At 53.5% G+C, this 18,436-nt stretch overlaps 1 protein-coding gene across 1 annotated transcript in view; it reads left to right on the top strand.

The window, feature by feature from the left end:
• Positions 1 to 18,436, top strand: part of PKP1 (plakophilin 1) — a 49,566-nt gene that overhangs the window by 26,907 nt on the left and 4,223 nt on the right. The window contains exons 3-12 of the mRNA XM_004028128.5: positions 2,928 to 3,322; positions 6,351 to 6,495; positions 7,370 to 7,577; positions 8,418 to 8,595; positions 10,080 to 10,194; positions 11,787 to 11,942; positions 12,821 to 12,997; positions 14,236 to 14,389; positions 14,749 to 14,935; positions 15,562 to 15,646. Coding sequence (XP_004028177.1) covers positions 2,928 to 3,322; positions 6,351 to 6,495; positions 7,370 to 7,577; positions 8,418 to 8,595; positions 10,080 to 10,194; positions 11,787 to 11,942; positions 12,821 to 12,997; positions 14,236 to 14,389; positions 14,749 to 14,935; positions 15,562 to 15,646 — 1,800 coding nt within the window. The remainder of the gene's footprint in view (positions 1 to 2,927; positions 3,323 to 6,350; positions 6,496 to 7,369; positions 7,578 to 8,417; positions 8,596 to 10,079; positions 10,195 to 11,786; positions 11,943 to 12,820; positions 12,998 to 14,235; positions 14,390 to 14,748; positions 14,936 to 15,561; positions 15,647 to 18,436) is intronic.

The following is an 18,436-nucleotide window of genomic DNA, read 5'->3' as shown; positions in this document are numbered from 1 at the left end:
AACACTCATGTCGTGGACTGTCCTGAGTGCTTTACTAACATTAGTTCATTGGATTCTCCCAACAATCCTCTATGTTAGGTATAATTATACTAGTTTTACAGATGGAAAAACTGAGGCACCTTGGGCTTAAGTAATTGCCCAAGGCCACCCATTGGGCAACTGACAAGGCCAGGCAGGCTGGCTCCAGAGTCTGTGTTCTTGACTTGGGTCTTCCTCCACTTTGTAGATCTCAGCCCAGTGAGCTGGAGGAAGCACCTGGATTCCCAGGCAGTTGCTGCCATTTCAGCCTTCAAGGCTGCAGGCTTCATCCAGGTCCCAGGCCAATTTGTGCAGGGAGAGCTGGTGGCAGTTCACCTCCTCGTGCCTTGGAGGGAATCCAGGCCCCCTCATGGTACTTGGGGAGCACGGGGTCTGAGAGGAGGCTTTACTCCTGCTTGTCAAAGTGACAGCAAAGGGCCATGATGATGGGAGAAAGTCATAACCAGCTGTCCTCAGGCAGCACAGCCCACCAGCACCATGACACTAGGAGCTGGGGTGGGGTTCCCAGGAATGGGTGACACCACTGGGGTGTGGCTGATGGTGGGAGGCTGGGAAATGCAGTCCCACGGGGATGTCTCTGCCTTCCCCACCTTGCCCGCTCCCCTGCAGGTGCAGCCAATGCCCATTCCCTGTGGGCAGCCCACCCTTGCTGAGACTTGGCAAGGCTGCCAGCTGCTCCTTTTCCCAGCACAGGAAAGCAAAGCCCAAAGCCTCTGAGAGGCTCAATCAGCATGATCACATCTTTGCTGGTTTTGGGCCAGGATGAGTGTTTGGGCTTCTCATTAGGTGTCTGAGATGACGTCCAGGCGTGTCGTTTATGGAGAACAAGAGTGCTCCTTGTTGCATTTCCATTTAAGGCTTAGCTGGCTTTTTGCCCTTTGGTAATGCTGGGCTTCCCCCTCCATGTTGTCATCTGCCACCTTCCTTCCCCTGAGAGGAGAATGGAGGGTGTGGCCATTTGTAAAGGCTTTCATGGCATATTTTGCCTGTAATCTGCAGGACACGCATTCCGTACCCAGATGCTCAGAAAATTGCCCAGCTCCTCTCTCCATGCCTTGTGATTGTCCATCTGTGCCTCTCCCAACAACCAGACACCAATTCTCTTTGGAGTAGGTTGGTTGACCCAGTTTGGGGAAGAAAATTATGCCTGCCTGAGTGCACAGCTGGGCGTGTGGGTGAAGGGGATGAGCAGGCTATTGCCAAGGTTAACAGTCTGTGGCTTCTGAGTTTTGGATGCAACTTCTGACTGGTGGTTTGACACCCAGTCTTTCTGGGAGCTCAAACCATGGGAGTTTCCTGCTGTCTGTGACTCCCTGCAGAGATGAAAAAGGACCAAGTCGAGTGCCAGCCCCTCCCCAGCTTGTGTGGCTAGATCTGGTGCAGAAGGGAATTACCCAGTTGCCTAACGACCTCCCCTACACACACATACTCTCTCTCTCTCAGGGAGGGGCAGGGGTGGGCGGGCAGGCCCTAGGTTGCTGGGTTTGGCCCTGGCCCATCCCAGCAAAGGTGAGTCCCAAGTCAGCACCTGTGTGGAGATGTTTTTTATCATACTCGATGTTGATCCTCTACTCTGAGAACAAGTTGGAGCAGGCCAGACCCACCAGCTTGTGAGCTCCTGGGAAAGTCCTCCTCGGACAGTTCTGTTCCAGAGCTAATTCCCACCAAGTCTCCAACCTCACAGGCCCCTCCCAAGGAGGCCGACTCCCCACTTGGGCTCACACAAAGCTCATGAGGCACCTCATTGTCTGTTGTATGTTTTTGTGCCGGATTGAGCCTCTGCCCAGCTTCTCCCCATTGCCAGCCTGACAACAAAGCCCAGGAGGCCCTCCCTGCACCCCACCTTGCAGCCCCAGGCCTGCCTCCATGTGTGCACGCAGGCCCCTAGCTCACAGTCCCTTGTAAAAGGGCCCAGGGAGCAGGAATATTGTCCCTCTTTGGCCTTTGAGGTGACCTGTTACCCTTTGCTTCTTGCCCTGGAAGAGGGGAGGCAAGATGAAGAGTTTAGCAGAAAAGAACAGTAGAAAACAGTCCTGGCCAGAATAGAAGTTTCTGTGTGCTGAGTATAAGGGGCCAAAGAAGGCTGGCTGTGTGAGAAGCTGCTGGTGTCTGGGAATGGCATAGGGCTTGGAGACCCAGACTCAAGTCCAGGTTTTGTGACTACTAGAAGGTCACTCTTCTCTGGGCCTCCAACTCCCCCTCCTGGACTGTACCATGTGGGACCAGATCAGAGGTTGTCAAACTTTTTTGACAGCAATTCACAGTAATAAATGCAAAGGATTGTTCTGCCTCAGGTGCCGACAGCACCCACGTAAAGAAACACTGCACCATTCGTCGTAAAGCCTGGCTTCACTCGAAGTGCCCCATCTGGGCAGACCATGCTCCTCCACTTTTCTGAGACATATTTAGACCTGTTCTGTGTCTGTGGGGTGAGGCTAGCATGGGGCTCTGATACTGGTGCCTACACCTTTCCTGGGCTGTCTTGGCTTCCTGGGTTCATCCTCCCTCTTATGACACCTGGTAGCTCCTTTAGGTATGTCACGTATGTTGCAACCCAGTACCCATACACTGTTTCACAAAACAATGTGTGACTTTACTACCTGCACTGCACTCTGATATTTTATATTCCAGGATATATTATTCTATTCCATCTTTTTAAAAATGATGGCCATAGTCTTCTAAATTGATTTTATAATCCACAATGGGTCACAGCCTGCAGTTAGAAAAGTAATATATCAGATGATGGCTCAGGTTCCTTCCACGCCAAACATTCTGGGATTCTGTGAGCGTTATTATGGGGGCTGGGGAGGGCTGTATCTCATGCCCTGCTGGATCCAGGACCAGCATTTAGGAACCTTGACTGAGCTTTTCTCCCTTTCCCTGGCCAGATCTACAATGGAACCCTCAAGCGGGAGCCTGACAACAGGCGCTTCAGCTCCTACAGCCAGATGGAGAACTGGAGCCGGCACTACCCCCGGGGCAGCTGTAACACCACCGGTGCAGGCAGCGACATCTGCTTCATGCAGAAAATCAAGGCGAGCCGCAGTGAGCCCGACCTCTACTGTGACCCACGGGGCACCCTGCGCAAGGGCACCCTGGGCAGCAAGGGCCAGAAGACCACCCAGAACCGCTACAGCTTTTACAGCACCTGCAGTGGTCAGAAGGCCATAAAGAAGTGCCCTGTGCGCCCGCCCTCTTGTGCCTCCAAGCAGGACCCTGTATATATCCCGCCCATCTCCTGCAACAAGGACCTGTCCTTCGGCCACTCTAGGGCCAGCTCCAAGTGAGTGCTGCTGGGCTGGGTTGGGGAGCCAGGAGGGCCAGTGGGGAGACACACCCTTAGCCTGACTGCACCCTGCAAAGGGCTCCTGGGATGACAGGAGAGACATAGCTTCTGTCCCTGGGGAGTTCATTGTCCCTGGTGTGATGGACTCCCTAATGGGGAGAACCTGGCCCCATGGGCCCTTGAACTCAAGAAGTTCTTAGTGTGAAGGTGAAACACACATTGACTGTGTAGGTTTTAAAGGTCACAGTTTATGAACAGAAGGATGCTAATAGTTCTCAAAGTGTGTTCCTCCAACCAGCAACATCAGCATCACCCAGGAATTTGTTAGAAATGCTCATTTGGGGACCCACCCAGACCTATTGTCTCAGAAACACTGGGAGAGGGGCCCAGCAATGCATATTTTAACAAGTGCTTCAGTGATTCTGATTTACACTAGAGTTTGAGAACCTCTGATCTTAGGCATGTAAATCTCTATCCATGTTCTGAAAGAGCAAAGGAATATGCCCCGGTATGGACGATGGGAATAGAATGGGTTTCAGGTTATGTTATAAGACAGGTAAATCCAAAGGACAAATAGGACTAGTAGACATAAAAACTGAGGGACATGGCCTGGGTGTGGTGGCTCATGCCTGTAATCCCAGCACTTTGGGAGGCCGAGGCAGGAGCGGGTAGAGGGCGCTTGAGCTCAGGAGTTTGAGACCAGCCTGAACAACATGAGGAAACCTTGTCTCTACAGAAAAATACAAAAATTAGCCAAGCATGGTGGCGGGCACCTGTAGTCCCAGCTACTCAGAAGGCTGAGGCAAGAGAATCCCTTAAGCCCGGGAAGTGGAGGTTGCAGTGAGCTGAGATAGTGTCACTGCACTCCAGCCTGGGCAACAGAGTGAGACCCTGTCTCAAACAAACAAACAAACAACAACAACAACAACAAAAACCCCGAGGGACTTCATGGGGCTTCATGATCTACTGCTACAGAACAGAGCACAACTCCTGTGCATACATGTGGAAGGCCATCACCCAGAGGGAACAAAGGAGATCAAATGGGGTGCCCCGTTAGGAGCCATAGACGCAGAGGTGTCGTGAGTGACACTGAGCCTGCCCTTCAGGGCTGGGGGCTCCCTGAACCTTTGAACTGTCCTTCATCACCACCTACTGCTCATTGTTATTTATTTATTTGGCAAATGTTTGCCGACCATCTACTACATGCCAGGCTCTTTGACAAGTGCGGGAGACACAGCCATGATAGGGACAACCCAGAGCTGTTCTGGAGCTACACAATTAACTCCTTTTCTGAGAGCCTCAGGAGCTTTGCATTTGTCATCTTTAATCCTCACACCCGCCGCCAGGCAGGCATGAGTATTCCTGAGGAGAAAACAAGGCACAGAGATGTTAAGTAGTTTGTCCAAGGCCACACAGCTGGCTCTCCATCCTGTGCTCTTCCCTACTGGTACCACAGTGTTCTGAAAATAAGCAGAACCCCATTATAGAGCTAGACGTTTCCGAACTACCTGATGGCCGTAAGGCGTATTTAGGATGATCTGGAGAAGAACTAAGAAACCTCTCTGTCTTGGAGGCTGATCAGGGCAGCCTCTGGCTTCAGCTCATTGCCCCACCCAGAGGCCCTGAGTGGAGGTTCTAGGTGAGATATGGAAGGGATGAGTGTCAAGCCATTTTGGGGTGACATTTTACTGATGAATGCAGGGTGACATTCTCTCAATGCAGGCAGCAGTACCACTAACCCAGTGCCAGAGAACTCTGCACCTCGGGTGGTTTTCCTAGAAATGAAGTTGGGCTGCTACAGCTAAAACCATGAGTATTTATTGACCACCAGGTATGTCAAAGCATGAGGATAGGGCTCCCTCTTTGAATGCTGGACACAGCCAGTCACCACCCTGTGACTCTACACCAGGGGAGCTGGAGAGGTTCTTAGAAGAGAGGTTTCCCTTCCCTAGGAAGGCTTCACAGATGTGGGGCATCAGCAGGGCCAGTGGTGTGCCTTGAGGCATACCTGAGACCTGGCCAGGGTACAGTGAAGGGGACAGTCTTGCTGGAGCAGACCCTGGATAGGGGCTGGGGAATGTTCATAGTGGAGCCAGGTTATTAGGTTAAAACATATGAAATTTCTGGTTTTATGGCTGAAAAAAGGTTGACTACAAACATTTCCTATGATTCAACCTAATACCTGCCCTTGGACATCAGGCTAAACTGTTTAAACTTGAACCTGAAATATGGAGAAGCCGCTGATGGTTTCTGAGCTAGAGAACAACACAGTGAACTGGGTTTTAGAACCACTTATCTAGTAAAAAGGGTATGAAATTTTAGATGGGGGAACTTGAGGAAGAAAGCCAAATACGGAAGTCCCTTGCTACCATTAAAGTGATCAAGATCAGGAAATTGGTGGCTATAAGAATGGGAAGAAAGGCTAGATGTGAACATTTTTGTGTAAGAGCCAGCTGGACTTGGGGATGGATAGATGGATGGATAGATGGATGGATAAATGGATGGATGGATGCATGGATGGACAGATGGACGGACAGATGGATGGACGGATGGATGGATGGATGGACGGACAGATGGATGGATGGATGGACGGACGGATGGACGGACGGACGGACGGATGGATGGATGGATGGATGGATGGATGGATGGGATCATGGCCATTGTCTTCCATTTTCCTAATACCAGACACAAACAAGAGAGATGGCAAGGTAGGTGGGAAGCTTCCCCTCAGGGAATAGGGAGGGATTTTCCTCAGTAGAGAGATAACATACCTGCTAGGACATTAACTGTGACCAGGGGCTCACTATTCTCACATGGGGCAAATCCAGTGGGTGTAGCCTTCTCTCCTCTGGAGGAGAGGAGCTGTTCCCAGGGGTATTCTCCAAGTGGGCCTGGGCTGCCTTGTTCTGGCTCTCCAGAGGGCAGATGAGGCTATGGCAGCTTAGTGTGCTGGGAGGAATTCTGAGCCCCCTCAGCAGGGCTCCCAGCCCACCCTGTAACAACCCCCACTGCCTATTCTTCACAGGATCTGCAGTGAGGACATCGAGTGCAGTGGGCTGACCATCCCCAAGGCTGTGCAGTACCTGAGCTCCCAGGATGAGAAGTACCAGGCCATTGGGGCCTATTACATCCAGCATACGTGCTTCCAGGATGAATCTGCCAAGCAACAGGTAGCTGGTTGCATACCTTCCTCCTTGGTGGGCCTGCGCAGGGCCTGGGTGTGTCAGCCTGACTCCGCTTTTAGAGATGGGTGGGGGCATCTGCAGTTGGCGTCTCTTGCCTTGCCCGGCTGCCAGGAGCCTTCGCATTGCCCAAGGTTAGAGCTGGACATCTTAACTTTCTGCAGAGCAAAGCCCTCTGTTTAAGTGGACATTAGGCAGGTACAATTCCTCCACTGGTCATGGAAGAGACTTCAATGCCAGCCACGGGTTCAACAGAAACCCCCTTTCTCAAATCCCACTAAAGAACATGACTGCTCCTCACCTCTCAACTCCTGCCCTCTCTCCTGCCTTCCTCTCTCCCACTCCCCTTCTCTCTCCAGGCATCTTACGGTAGAAAACAGGCCTGTTGATGCCTCCAAAGCTTTGCTGGCAGGAAGGACACTACAGGGTTCTTCAGTTCAGCCCAAGGATGTAGTGTCAGAAATGTGTTTCCCAGAGTCCCGGATAAGTTTGTATGCGTTTCTATGTCTGTGTTCTGCTTTAGGGTTTTGAAATGTATTTACATCCACTCTCTTATCGGGTCCTCACCATCATTCTCCAGAGGAAGAAAGCAGGACTCAGGAAAGAGGAGGGACCCTAGCTGAGGGTCTCCCAGCTAGGATATGGGAGCTAGGATATGGGAGCTAGGATCTGAATCCAGGTCTTTTGCCTCCGGGTCTGGGTCAGTTATCATGACCTCACACTGCTTATTTATTTTGGTTGACTTGAATATTTCTGAACTGATAGATTTTTTGGTCTGAAAAAAAAATCAGCTTTGAGTAGAGAATAACTAGATCAGCCTCATCTCCCTTGACCAGGCAGTGTGGCAACTCTTTCCTGGCAGGTCTATCAGCTGGGAGGCATCTGCAAGCTGGTGGACCTCCTCCGCAGCCCCAACCAGAACGTCCAGCAGGCCGCGGCAGGGGCCCTGCGCAACCTGGTGTTCAGGAGCACCACCAACAAGCTGGAGACCCGGAGGCAGAATGGGATCCGCGAGGCAGTCAGCCTCCTGAGGAGAACCGGGAACGCCGAGATCCAGAAGCAGCTGACTGGTAGGACAACACGGCCACCGAGAGCCAGCCTGAGGGCTGTGCAAGGCCACTGGCTATGGCCCCAGGCTGGGGTGCAAGCCTGTCTCTCCAGGCTGGGCCAAGACACAGCTGTGCAGATTTGGCCTGGGGCTAATATCCTGAGAGTTTAGTGACACTGGCCTTGGCCCAATTAGGGGTGTCCAGAGGGTGACCTTGGGTGGTGTGCACACACACAGGGGGTCACCATCTTTTTGAGGTTAAAGAGCAAAAGGAGGAAGGCTGACGTCCAGGCAAGATCCATATTCCACAAGCCCTGGGATTCCCAGGTGATGGAAAGAGAGTAAGACTGAGGGGAGAAGGGGTTAACAGGCCTTAAGCACCCACCCTGTGTTCAAGAAATATGGTAGGCACTCAGGGTGGGGGGCGCAAGAGGAAGAGGTCACCGTGAAGACCTAGAATTGGGCTGGGAAGATCAGACCATGTACAGAGTAATGACTGATAAGTATTTCTGGCATAACTTTTAGATGGAAAAGAGACAGCGTTAGAAGATTCCAAGTGCTAAAATTTATACTAAAAACCACTGATCAATCAAACGTTTTTTGATCACTTTCCACATGCGTAATTTTGGCCTTGACAGAGAACTCTGAGATGTTCCCTGCCCGCAAAGAACCTTCAGTCTGGTTGGGGTATTGAGAAATAGCCTCATGACACAGACAGACAATAGGTTCTACAGACCAGGGCTACCTGGAAAGTGACATTTCAGTAGGGCCCATTTGCTAGAGTCCAGGCTGGGGCTGTTACCTCGGTCCGTAGGGCATCCTGAGCCTGGCACAAATTGGGTTGATGGTCTCTGACCCCCAGGGCTGCTCTGGAACCTGTCTTCCACTGACGAGCTGAAGGAGGAGCTCATTGCCGACGCCCTGCCTGTTCTGGCTGACCGCGTCATCATTCCCTTCTCTGGCTGGTGCGATGGCAATAGCAACATGTCCCGGGAAGTGGTGGACCCTGAGGTCTTCTTCAATGCCACAGGCTGCTTGAGGTGAGAGAAGAGGATACATGGGGTCTTTTTGTCCCAGCCTTGGGCCCTTCCCCAGGCAGCCCTATCTCAGCCAACATTCAGCCAGTGCATAGAACATAACAGACAACCCGGCACTCCCTCTTATGGGCAGGCTCCAAGACACAGGGACTCAGGCCTTCCTAACTTCCCTGGAACTGGTTAAGGCCCAGGACCCTACCACCCCCTTTGAGAGAATGCAGCGGGCATTAGTCAGGAATCTGAGCTTGGAAATGCCTAGATCTGAATATCCAAACTGGTTCAACCGTTTCCCTCCTCCACCCCATGAAAAAATGCATTTCTTGTGCTATCTTGAAGAGTGTTCTTTTAGACAAAAGTCTACCGATGGGTTGCTAATGAGTCACTTCCCAGCTGTGGTGTTAAAACCATTTGCCATGTTCATTGGCATGAAGATGGCACTGCTTCACCCAAAGTTGCCTAAGTTCCATACCGGGGTGTGGCAAAGCCCCTGTGGGGCTGGTGGGAGGGCTTGTTCTAGAAGCAGTGGTTTACAAGCTGGCGAAAGGGGTGGGTGTGGAGGGGCGGCTGGTACAGGGCTTGGAACCCTGGAGCAGGATCCCTTTTAGGGTCTTTAATGGGGTTTGTCTTGCTTTAATGGGGTTTGTCTTTCCCAACTCCTGAGAATCCCCCCAGAGTGGTGGGTGCAGCTGGCATGTGCCTCTGTGTCTCAACTTGTGTTTCTCCCTGCCAGCCTCCGGTAGTAGCCTCCAGGAAGCAGAGAGGCTGGGGAGATGAAAAGTGAGGATAATTAAGAGTTTTATGGGGTTGATGTGCTACTGGTAGCAACAGCAGCCACACCCCACCTGCACCAGGCTGATGAGCCCACATTGCTTGGGGATGAGCCCACATTGCTTGGGAGTGAGCCTACTGCTGGGGGGCAGAACACAGCTTGGGTGGAGAGGGAGCTTCTGGTGCCCAGCCTGGCCACCCCCAGCTCCACTTCTGATCCAGCATCAACAGGGCTTCTTCCTGTCCCACAGAAAGAGACTGGGCATGCGGGAGCTTCTGGCTCTTGTTCCGCAAAGGGCCACTAGTAGCAGGGTGTGAGCCTTGGGATGCAGCTGCAGAGGGACCATTGCCACATGGAGCCATTGCCAGTTATAAAGTTACTGGGCAGAGTGAAGGAGAAGAACTGCGTGCAAATGAGACCTCATTTCAGCCTCAGCCAGGGCCGGGCGGAATTGGCTAAATGGTTTCTCTTTCCTTCCTTTTTCATCTTTTCCTCTCTTCATTCTTTTCCTCCCTTTCCTCCCTTTCCTCCCTTTCCTCTTCTCCTTCCTTCCTTCTACCACAACTTCCAATCTCCACCCCATCGTCTCCTCTCTGCCCTCCCCTCTCCTGCCTGTTCTCTCTCCTGCCTGTCCCCCACCACACACTCTTGTCCCCACCTTCCCCGTTCTCTCTTCCCCCTTTCTCTGCCCTCTTCCACCCTCTGTTCTCTCCCCCAGGAACCTGAGCTCGGCCGATGCAGGCCGCCAGACCATGCGTAACTACTCAGGGCTCATTGATTCCCTCATGGCCTATGTCCAGAACTGTGTAGCGGCCAGCCGCTGTGATGACAAGGTGAGTGCATCCCCTGGTGGCACCCTGACCCCTAGGCCCAGCCCCCTACATTTTCTGGGTGCCTTTGAGGCCTGGCCCAGTGACAAGACAGGAGCACAGAGTCAGGGGTGGTAGAAGAGGCATCTGGATGCAGGGCCCAGTGGTGGCTACAGGGGTGGGCTCTGGGGTCAGCGTCCCATGCAAATCCACTCTCCCTCACTTAGAAGTGGAGTAGATGCAGCTGCTTCCCTAATCTCTCTGTTTCCCGGTTCACTCTTCACTCTAATGGAAATGGTCATAATCATATCAACCTCAAGGGTTGTCTGAAAGGCTTGATTAGTTAATAAGCAAAACACGAAGAGGGCCTGGCAGAGAGGAAGCTCCCAGCGAGCATCTGCTGGCTGTGCTTCATTGGTGGTGCCGAGGCCTGTCCTGTGGCCCCGAGCCCTGCCCCACAGCCCAGAGGAATCCATACTGGTGCCCCCAGGGCTTAGTGTCCCCCCTGAGATGAGGCTCCTTCTGCCACTGCTATCTTCCCACTGCCTCCCAGAAAAGCCATTGGTAGAGTCATCTTGCTGCCCTCTCTGGACTTCTGGACACACAGCACAGACAAACAGAAAGAAAAAAAGTCATGGAGGGCAGATAAACAGAAGGCTGAGATGTTCCCACCATGGCAGGACAGTGGCTCAGGAGATAATGAGGTCCAGCAGGCTCCAGATCGCCAGGGAACGGGCTGGCATCACAGCACCTGGGTTCTCAGCACAGTTGCCATGAGGAGGGATTTTATCTCCTGCTCCCTCCACTGGAAGCAACAGCAGGGTCACAGAGGAGAGCCTTGTCACTGGCTGCTCAGCCTGCTTCCAAAGGGCAAGATGCTTTTCTGCTCTGTGTGCAATATCTCCAACACTTGTGTAACCCCAAGCCCTGGAAGTCAGATTCCCTTAGACCCCAGCAAGGGCCAAACATCATTAGGAGGGTAAATCTGCTGCCCCCAAACCCTAGTCCTGGAGGTTTGCCAAAGGAGATTGACAAAGATCTGAGCCCAGCTGCCATGATGAAGCCCTGGGCTCCAGGTGTTGCGTGTTTTGTGTGGACTTAGCACCGCTGACATTGACAGCTAAGGACTGGCCCCAGGAAGAAAGAATGATTGGGGCACTAGATGGCTTTGGAATCTAGAGGCATGGGGCTTCTTCTGGAGGAGTTTGTTCTGGGAAAAAAAAAGACACATTCTTCAATATCCCAGTCTGCCCATTGGCATGTTGCCCATAGCAGTCCTACCACACACTAGGCCCTGTGATAAGTGCTTTCTCTGTATCATCTTCCGAATAGCCTAGTGAAATGGACAATTGTAGTCTCATTTTACAGTTGAGATAGCTGAGGCCCACAGAAGTGAGGCCAGTCAAGTTCATGCAGCCAGGAAATGACAGATTCACACTCAGGTCCCAGAGGTGGCCCTGGAAGACTTCCCAGGCTGAGAGTGTGGAGGTGCCTGCGCTCATCTTTCCCGATGCAGCCCAGGTGCCTCTGCTCTCTTATTAGCTAGGGTAGGTGGTAGGCCAGGAGCCTGTCGGGCCGGGCAGAGGCTCAGGCCCATGCCTCTCCTTGGTCCCCAGTCTGTGGAAAACTGCATGTGTGTTCTGCACAACCTCTCCTACCGCCTGGACGCCGAGGTGCCCACCCGCTACCGCCAGCTGGAGTATAACGCCCGCAACGCCTACACCGAGAAGTCCTCCACCGGCTGCTTCAGCAACAAGAGTGAAAAGATGATGGTGAGCACAGCGTCAGCAGAGCGGGGCCTGCCCCATCAAGCACCCACCAGGAGCCCCTGCCTCATCTGCCCTTTCCTCTGGGCCCTCCTGGAGCCTGAAGCCAGCCCTAAGGGACGGGCCTATGCTGACACCTTGGCCTGGGGCTCAGGGTGCACTCTGGGAGCTGGGTAGAGGCCATTCATCTTGCACAAGGGGGAATCTGTTCTTGGAACTGTAGGGGCTCAGACCACCTTAGAGGTCAAAAACTCCAGCCTTCTGTTTGCAGGCCTTCATCTTTCTTCCTGTATAATGGGTCAAGTCTCCCCCATCTTCTCCCTTGCCCTTGAGGATCTGAGGAAAGCCAGAACTCTCACCCTTTCTGGCCTTGGTTCCCACCATCTCCTGAGCCCTCCCAGGTTTCCCCAGAAGCAGAAGCCTACCAGGGATGGGTTGTCAGGTCTCCTTCACTGGGCCCAGCTGTGGAATCCAGGTCTCAGACCACCCTCGTTGGCCCAGGGTGGGTCAAACCTAGTGTCTGAGTCTGGAAGAGGAGGAAGCATCATGATGGGAGAGCCCAAAGCAGCCCCACATATCTGGAAGGTTTGGGCCAAGGCTGCCCTGGAACACAGCTCCCAAGATGCCAGGGTGCTCTTTTCTCCCACATCCTGGGACAGTCTGGGGGACCATGGCACATTCCTGCATCCCATGGAGCTGCTGCAATGCATAGAGGAAAGGTGTGCAGGGGGGCTGTCCTAGGCCCCCTGCCTCTGCAGGCGCTTCCTCAGCTCGCCCTATCTGGAACCATGACCCTGAGGCTGGGGGGACGGGGACAGAATGCCTGGGTTGTGTCCTCTCACAAGGCTCCCCACTGACCCCCCTGACCGGCTCTTTATCCTCAGAATAACAACTATGACTGCCCCCTGCCTGAGGAAGAGACCAACCCCAAGGGCAGCGGCTGGTTGTACCATTCAGATGCCATCCGCACCTACCTGAACCTCATGGGCAAGAGCAAGAAAGATGCTACCCTGGAGGCCTGTGCTGGTGCCCTGCAGAACCTGACAGCCAGCAAGGGGCTGGTGAGTGGGACTGTACCTTCTCTGCTGCAGCAGCCCTATCCTCCAGCCACCGTCCAGGCTCTGCTCCCTCCTTTTCCCCCCAGCCTGTCCCCTGACTTCGGAGCCTCCCATGAGCAGAGTGTGCCTGGCATATGCTGGGCTCTGGGCTGGGCAATGGAGAAACACTCCTGCCCTTTAGGAGCTGCTGGGGGGTGCAGAGTGGGTGGGCCCACTGATGCTGGATTCTGTCCATGCACACACAATCCCCTTGGCCACATGGCTCCCGGTCCCCGGCTGGCCTCCTGGGCTCTGCTTGAGGTCGGGGAATGGGGTGGAGAAGGTGTTTGGCCAAAGGAGTTTCCCATTTGTTGAACTGACAAAGGTGGAAAAAGAGGGTTTGGGGTCCAAGCAGGTCCGGAGAAGATGTGACAGAATCCGTGCAGATGTTGAGGCCAAATGTATGTAGCTTGGAGGGCACAGTGGTATGGGGCAGAGCCAGAGGAAACCTGTTGCAATCAAGAAGAGTTGAGATGGGCCAGGCGGCCAACTGTTCTTCAGCTTTACTTAGGAAAAGGGAACCAAGCAGCAGCAGCACTAGAGTAGACCGAGGGCAGAGAACTTCCCTGGCTGTGAGGAGAGAGGCTGGGCAGTTCTGAGAATGCCAAACCCACCTAGACTTGTTACACCCAGGATGGCTATGTTGCTTAGAGGCCTGGGCGAACTGGCCTACCTCTAGGGGACCCCAGTTCTCTCTCCATGTGGGCCCAGACCCTTTCTTAGCCCTCTTTTCTCAGGCAAGCCCTCAACAAATACGTGTTGGATTCTAAAGAGGTAGGAAAGTTGGAAGAAGATGGCCAGATGTTTAATTGACAAATACCCTTGACCATATAGTTTCACATGGGCAGAGAGTGTGGGGAGATGTAATGGGGGCAGCGCTGAGACAGTGGGGTGAGAGAGCAGCATTGGACGCTTGGGTTACTCTGGAAGCTAACTCTGGGTCACTATGAGTAGGGGAAATGAGACTTCCCTCTCTCCACCCATCTGGGCTGCAGGCTGATCCAGGAGACAGGATCAGGGCTGGGAAACGGGAGGTGCATGTTAGCCTAGGTTTCTGTAGTTGCCCACATGTGAGCTAGTGCTTCCAATGTGAAAGAGAAAGGGTTCTGGGATGTCTGCCCTTGGGGCTCCTTGCCCCTTTCTGCCTGCCATGGTGCCTGGAAAGCCACAGGCTAGCTCATCATCTACTCCTTCTCTCTTAGATGTCCAGTGGCATGAGCCAGTTGATTGGGCTGAAGGAAAAGGGCCTGCCACAAATTGCCCGCCTCCTGCAATCTGGCAACTCTGATGTGGTGCGGTCCGGAGCCTCCCTCCTGAGCAACATGTCCCGCCACCCTCTGCTGCACAGAGTGATGGGTAAGGTCCCTCTCTCTCCTCCCCCTCTAGCTAAGACATGGCAGGCTCCCTACAATTCAAGCCTGCTTGAAGGTCATCCTTTAAGCCATTCCCTGGGATGAGCATTCCAAGAAAGGAAGCTGGCCAAAGACAGGTATGGAGACAGGAGAGGGGAGCCTGTCACCTGAGGGCTGGGAGCAGATCTGCAAAAGTCCTGTCTGGGTCTCTGAGCCCTGAGTTGGAGCTGCCAGGAAGCCCTGAGGGCCACCTGGCTCAGAGCCTGGCAGAAGGCTATCCAAGAGTGTGGCCCCAAAGGGAACCCCTCAGCCCTTCCTTCCCCAGTCATCCTGACCCTGTGCCCCAACTCCTTCCTCTCCCAGGGAACCAGGTGTTCCCGGAGGTGACCAGGCTCCTCACCAGCCACACTGGCAATACCAGCAACTCCGAAGACATCTTGTCCTCGGCCTGCTACACCGTGAGAAACCTGATGGCCTCGCAGCCACAACTGGCCAAGCAGTACTTCTCCAGCAGCATGCTCAACAACATCATCAACCTGTGCCGCAGCAGGTGGGCGGGGGGTTGCTCCCACGGGCTGCACCCCAATCAGAGCCCCTCCTCACCCTGCACAGCAGGAAGCAGTCCCGCAGCTCTCCATGGAGTAGGGGAAGCACCCAGGGCAGGGGGAGCCAGGGACAGGGGAGGCTTGAATGGAGGAGAAGTTCCAGAAGCCGAGAGTGCGTGGAGAGAAGGGTCCAGCATCCAGGCCCCAGGGCTGCATGGAGGGAAGAGGCAACACACTTCCTGGCTGGGGGACTCGGGGGCACAAGGTCCTCAGAGGGCCAGCAGGAGGCATGGGGCAGCAGGTCCAACTGAATAGGGACTTTATCCTGCTCTGTGGGGCTCCCTCTTCCCCGGACAAGGCTGGGGACTGGAGTGGAAGAGCACTGCCACCTCATGGCCCCTGAGGAGAGTCCTGGGGTGCTCTAGGTGGGCAGGGGCATGGGGTTGTGCCCACTGGGTAGGGTGACCAGGCTCACCACACCCCAATGGGTCTCCTCTCTTTTGCACATCTGAGGCCTCCTCTGAGGCCTCCCCTGTGTCCAGGCCCTGGCAGTGGGGGTGGGAGGGAAGAGGGTGTTCCTTCTCACACCTCCTGGAATCTCATCTCACAAATGCACTTCTCACCTGCCCAGTGCCTCACCCAAGGCCGCAGAAGCTGCCCGGCTTCTCCTGTCTGACATGTGGTCCAGCAAGGAACTGCAGGGTGTCCTCAGACAGGTAAGAGCCCAGGACATCATCCTCTTCTGAGGTTCTTCCTGCTCATGAGCAGAGGGCCTGGCATATGCTGGGCTCTGGGCTGGGCACTAGAGAAACGCCCCTGCCCTTCGGGACAGTCTGAGAAACAAAGACAGCGTCTACGTGAAAATGAATGTGATGAACATTCTGATGAAGTCTCTGGGCTCTGAGATCTGCGAGGGGTGCTGAGAACATGGAAGGCAGAGGAAATCAAGGAAATGTGTGAGAGGCCTAGGGTGGGATCCTTTAGGAGCAAACTGAAAAACAGAGTGGACAAAAAGCACACAAGTCTTTTGAGGGCATGGGGTGCACTCCAGCTAGAAAAGTAGGTTTGGGCTAGGTTACAAAACCCTTCTAATTTCAGACTGAAGAGCTTGGACTTGTACCTTTGGCACTGGGGAGCCATTCAAAGTTTTGAATAGAGGGTTTCATGATCAAAGCAGCACCAAAGCTCACCCTGTGAGCAAGGCAGAGTGGGCTGAGAAGCCTGGAGGCTGCTGTCCTTGTCCTGTGGTGACCTTGGCCTCCTCTCTGTCCTCCACCCCTCCCCACCTAGCCAGGTACAGAGTCCTCTAGGGTATAAGGTCTTGTTGTATGACATCTTCACATGGCCTCTTCTTTCCCATTCCTCAGTGATAAGCATGGACATAAAGGACAGGAGGTGGAAGAAACGGAGCAGTGGGGCTGATTAGGCTGGAGCTTTTAGCTTGGAGACTATGGTTATATTCACAAAGACACATCAGATGGGGAGAGCCTGAGAAGGCTTTTAGGTGGGAGTAAGAGGGGTCCCAATTTGGAGAGGTTGAGTTTGGAAGACTTGGATGGGAGTCCAGGCTGGAGGTGGTGTGGGCCCTGGCAGAGGGGCCAGAGCTACCATACAGAGTGGAGCTTTGTTCAGGCAGGCGAAGCCATGAGAACAGGCAAGACCACCATGGGTTGCATGTGTATGGAAAAGTCTTGAAGGACAGGGCAGAAATATGAAGACCATCTGCTGGGGACAAGAAGGAGGAAAGGCCAGGGAAAAGAGGAACTGTGCAGGGCGCCAGAAGGGGCTGAAGACCTGGTAAGAAGAGAAAGCTCTAAGGAAGGCAGGGCAGCAGTTCCCAGCACTACCTAGAGGACCAGGGGATGGACACTGGAAAAGGCCCTGGATCTGGTGCTTCGGAAGTCTGGAGCCCTCCAGGAGCACTGCTGGCCAAGCAAGGGGAGCCCCATGGGGCCTGCTGCAGTGGGCAAGGCAGTGGATGGGGAGTTGCTGAGAGGAGACGCTGCTCCCTGCAATTTAGCCTGCAGAAAAAGGAGCAAAAGAGTGGGTAAAAAGAGATCTGTTCAAAGACAGAGGAGACTCAAGCATCTCTGTCATGGGAGGAGAGGGAGTAGGCAAAGAAGGGAGAAAGACAGGGATGGAGGACAGGGAAGCCTGGGGATTGGTTGAGCAGCGTGGGGCAGAAGGAAGCCCAGCTCTTCCTCCAGTATGGCAGGGGACAATAGGGAGACTCATGAACGCACGGTGTCCAAAGATGATTGGGGAAATCTGAAGGTCACAGCAAAGGGCAGCCCTTGTTCTCCATGTAACAATCCAGAGCTCCTTCCCAACAGCACTGCATTGAAGATGGGCTTGGCAAATGGCAACTGCCAGATAGACAAAGGGAGACGAGGAGGCAGGTAAGGAGGACTGGTGAGAGCTTCCTCCCGCTGTGTAATGGTGGTCCAAAGCATTCTGCTTACCCCAAAACACAGAGTCCACCCCCGGCCTAAGACACACAGAGAATCCACTGACAACGCTCTCGGTGGGAATTCCCTTCTACACATGCCTTTGGGAACCAGCGTCCCCATTCAGTCTCCACTCCTCCCTCCAGCTATGCTTGACAACCATCCTGGGTATGATCTAGTTGGTGCTTCTGTTCCCAAAGGGCCTTCACATCCATCATGCATTGAGTTGTCACAAGCACAGGTGAGACAGGCCACATGGCTTGTGTCCATTTTGCTGAATAGGGAATCAGGATCCAAGGAGTTTGTCTTGATTCAGTGAGTCAGGGCATGAGCCATGCTAGACAGGAATGAGCATGCCAATTTGCAGAAGAAAAATTGCATCATGTAATACATGCCCAAAGACAGGAGGGGCAGGGCTTCGAACCAGCTGCTGTTTTGGATCCCCTATGCCATCTCCCCTCCTGTTCCCACAGGTCGGTGATGGCTGGCTTGGCTCTCAGAGCTCAGGGCTGGCAGCAGGACCCTCTTTTCAAGGGCACCTGGGCCTATTGCTGCATTCAAATCATGCTGTCCACATTCACCTGGAAGCATGTATTGGGCACCTGCTGTATGCTGGGAGAAATAACAGGAATAAGACTCACTCTCCATCCAGCAGATGCTCAGGGGCTAGTGGGGCTGGAGGTGAAGAACAGACAAGTAAACAGAACCTTCTAGCACAGCGGCTTCTTACCAGTGCCAGCCCCCTGCTCCTGTGTTTGAGAAACAATGGGCATGTCCTCTCTGCCCAAGAGCTCTTGTCAGAATTGTTTAAAAAAAGAAAAGATAGAGATGGTCAGAGGGAAGAACAATTGACAACTTCTCTAATCTGATTTTGATTGTTGCTCTGTTTAAAAAATAATACTAGCCTAAATCCTCAAGCCTTGACTCAGGTTTCTGCAAATGCAAGTAGGAAATTCAAATGTGTCAGTGGAAGTTCAAACACATTTCACCGACTCATGGAGAGTTATTATGTTTTGTTACACAGTTACTGAGGCCAGTTTTCACCCTGACACATGTACT

The sequence above is a fragment of the Gorilla gorilla genome, chromosome 1, assembly GCF_029281585.2.
Source record: "Gorilla gorilla gorilla isolate KB3781 chromosome 1, NHGRI_mGorGor1-v2.1_pri, whole genome shotgun sequence".
Taxonomy (NCBI): Eukaryota; Metazoa; Chordata; class Mammalia; order Primates; family Hominidae; genus Gorilla; species Gorilla gorilla.
This window is presented reverse-complemented; position numbering and strand designations above follow the sequence as displayed.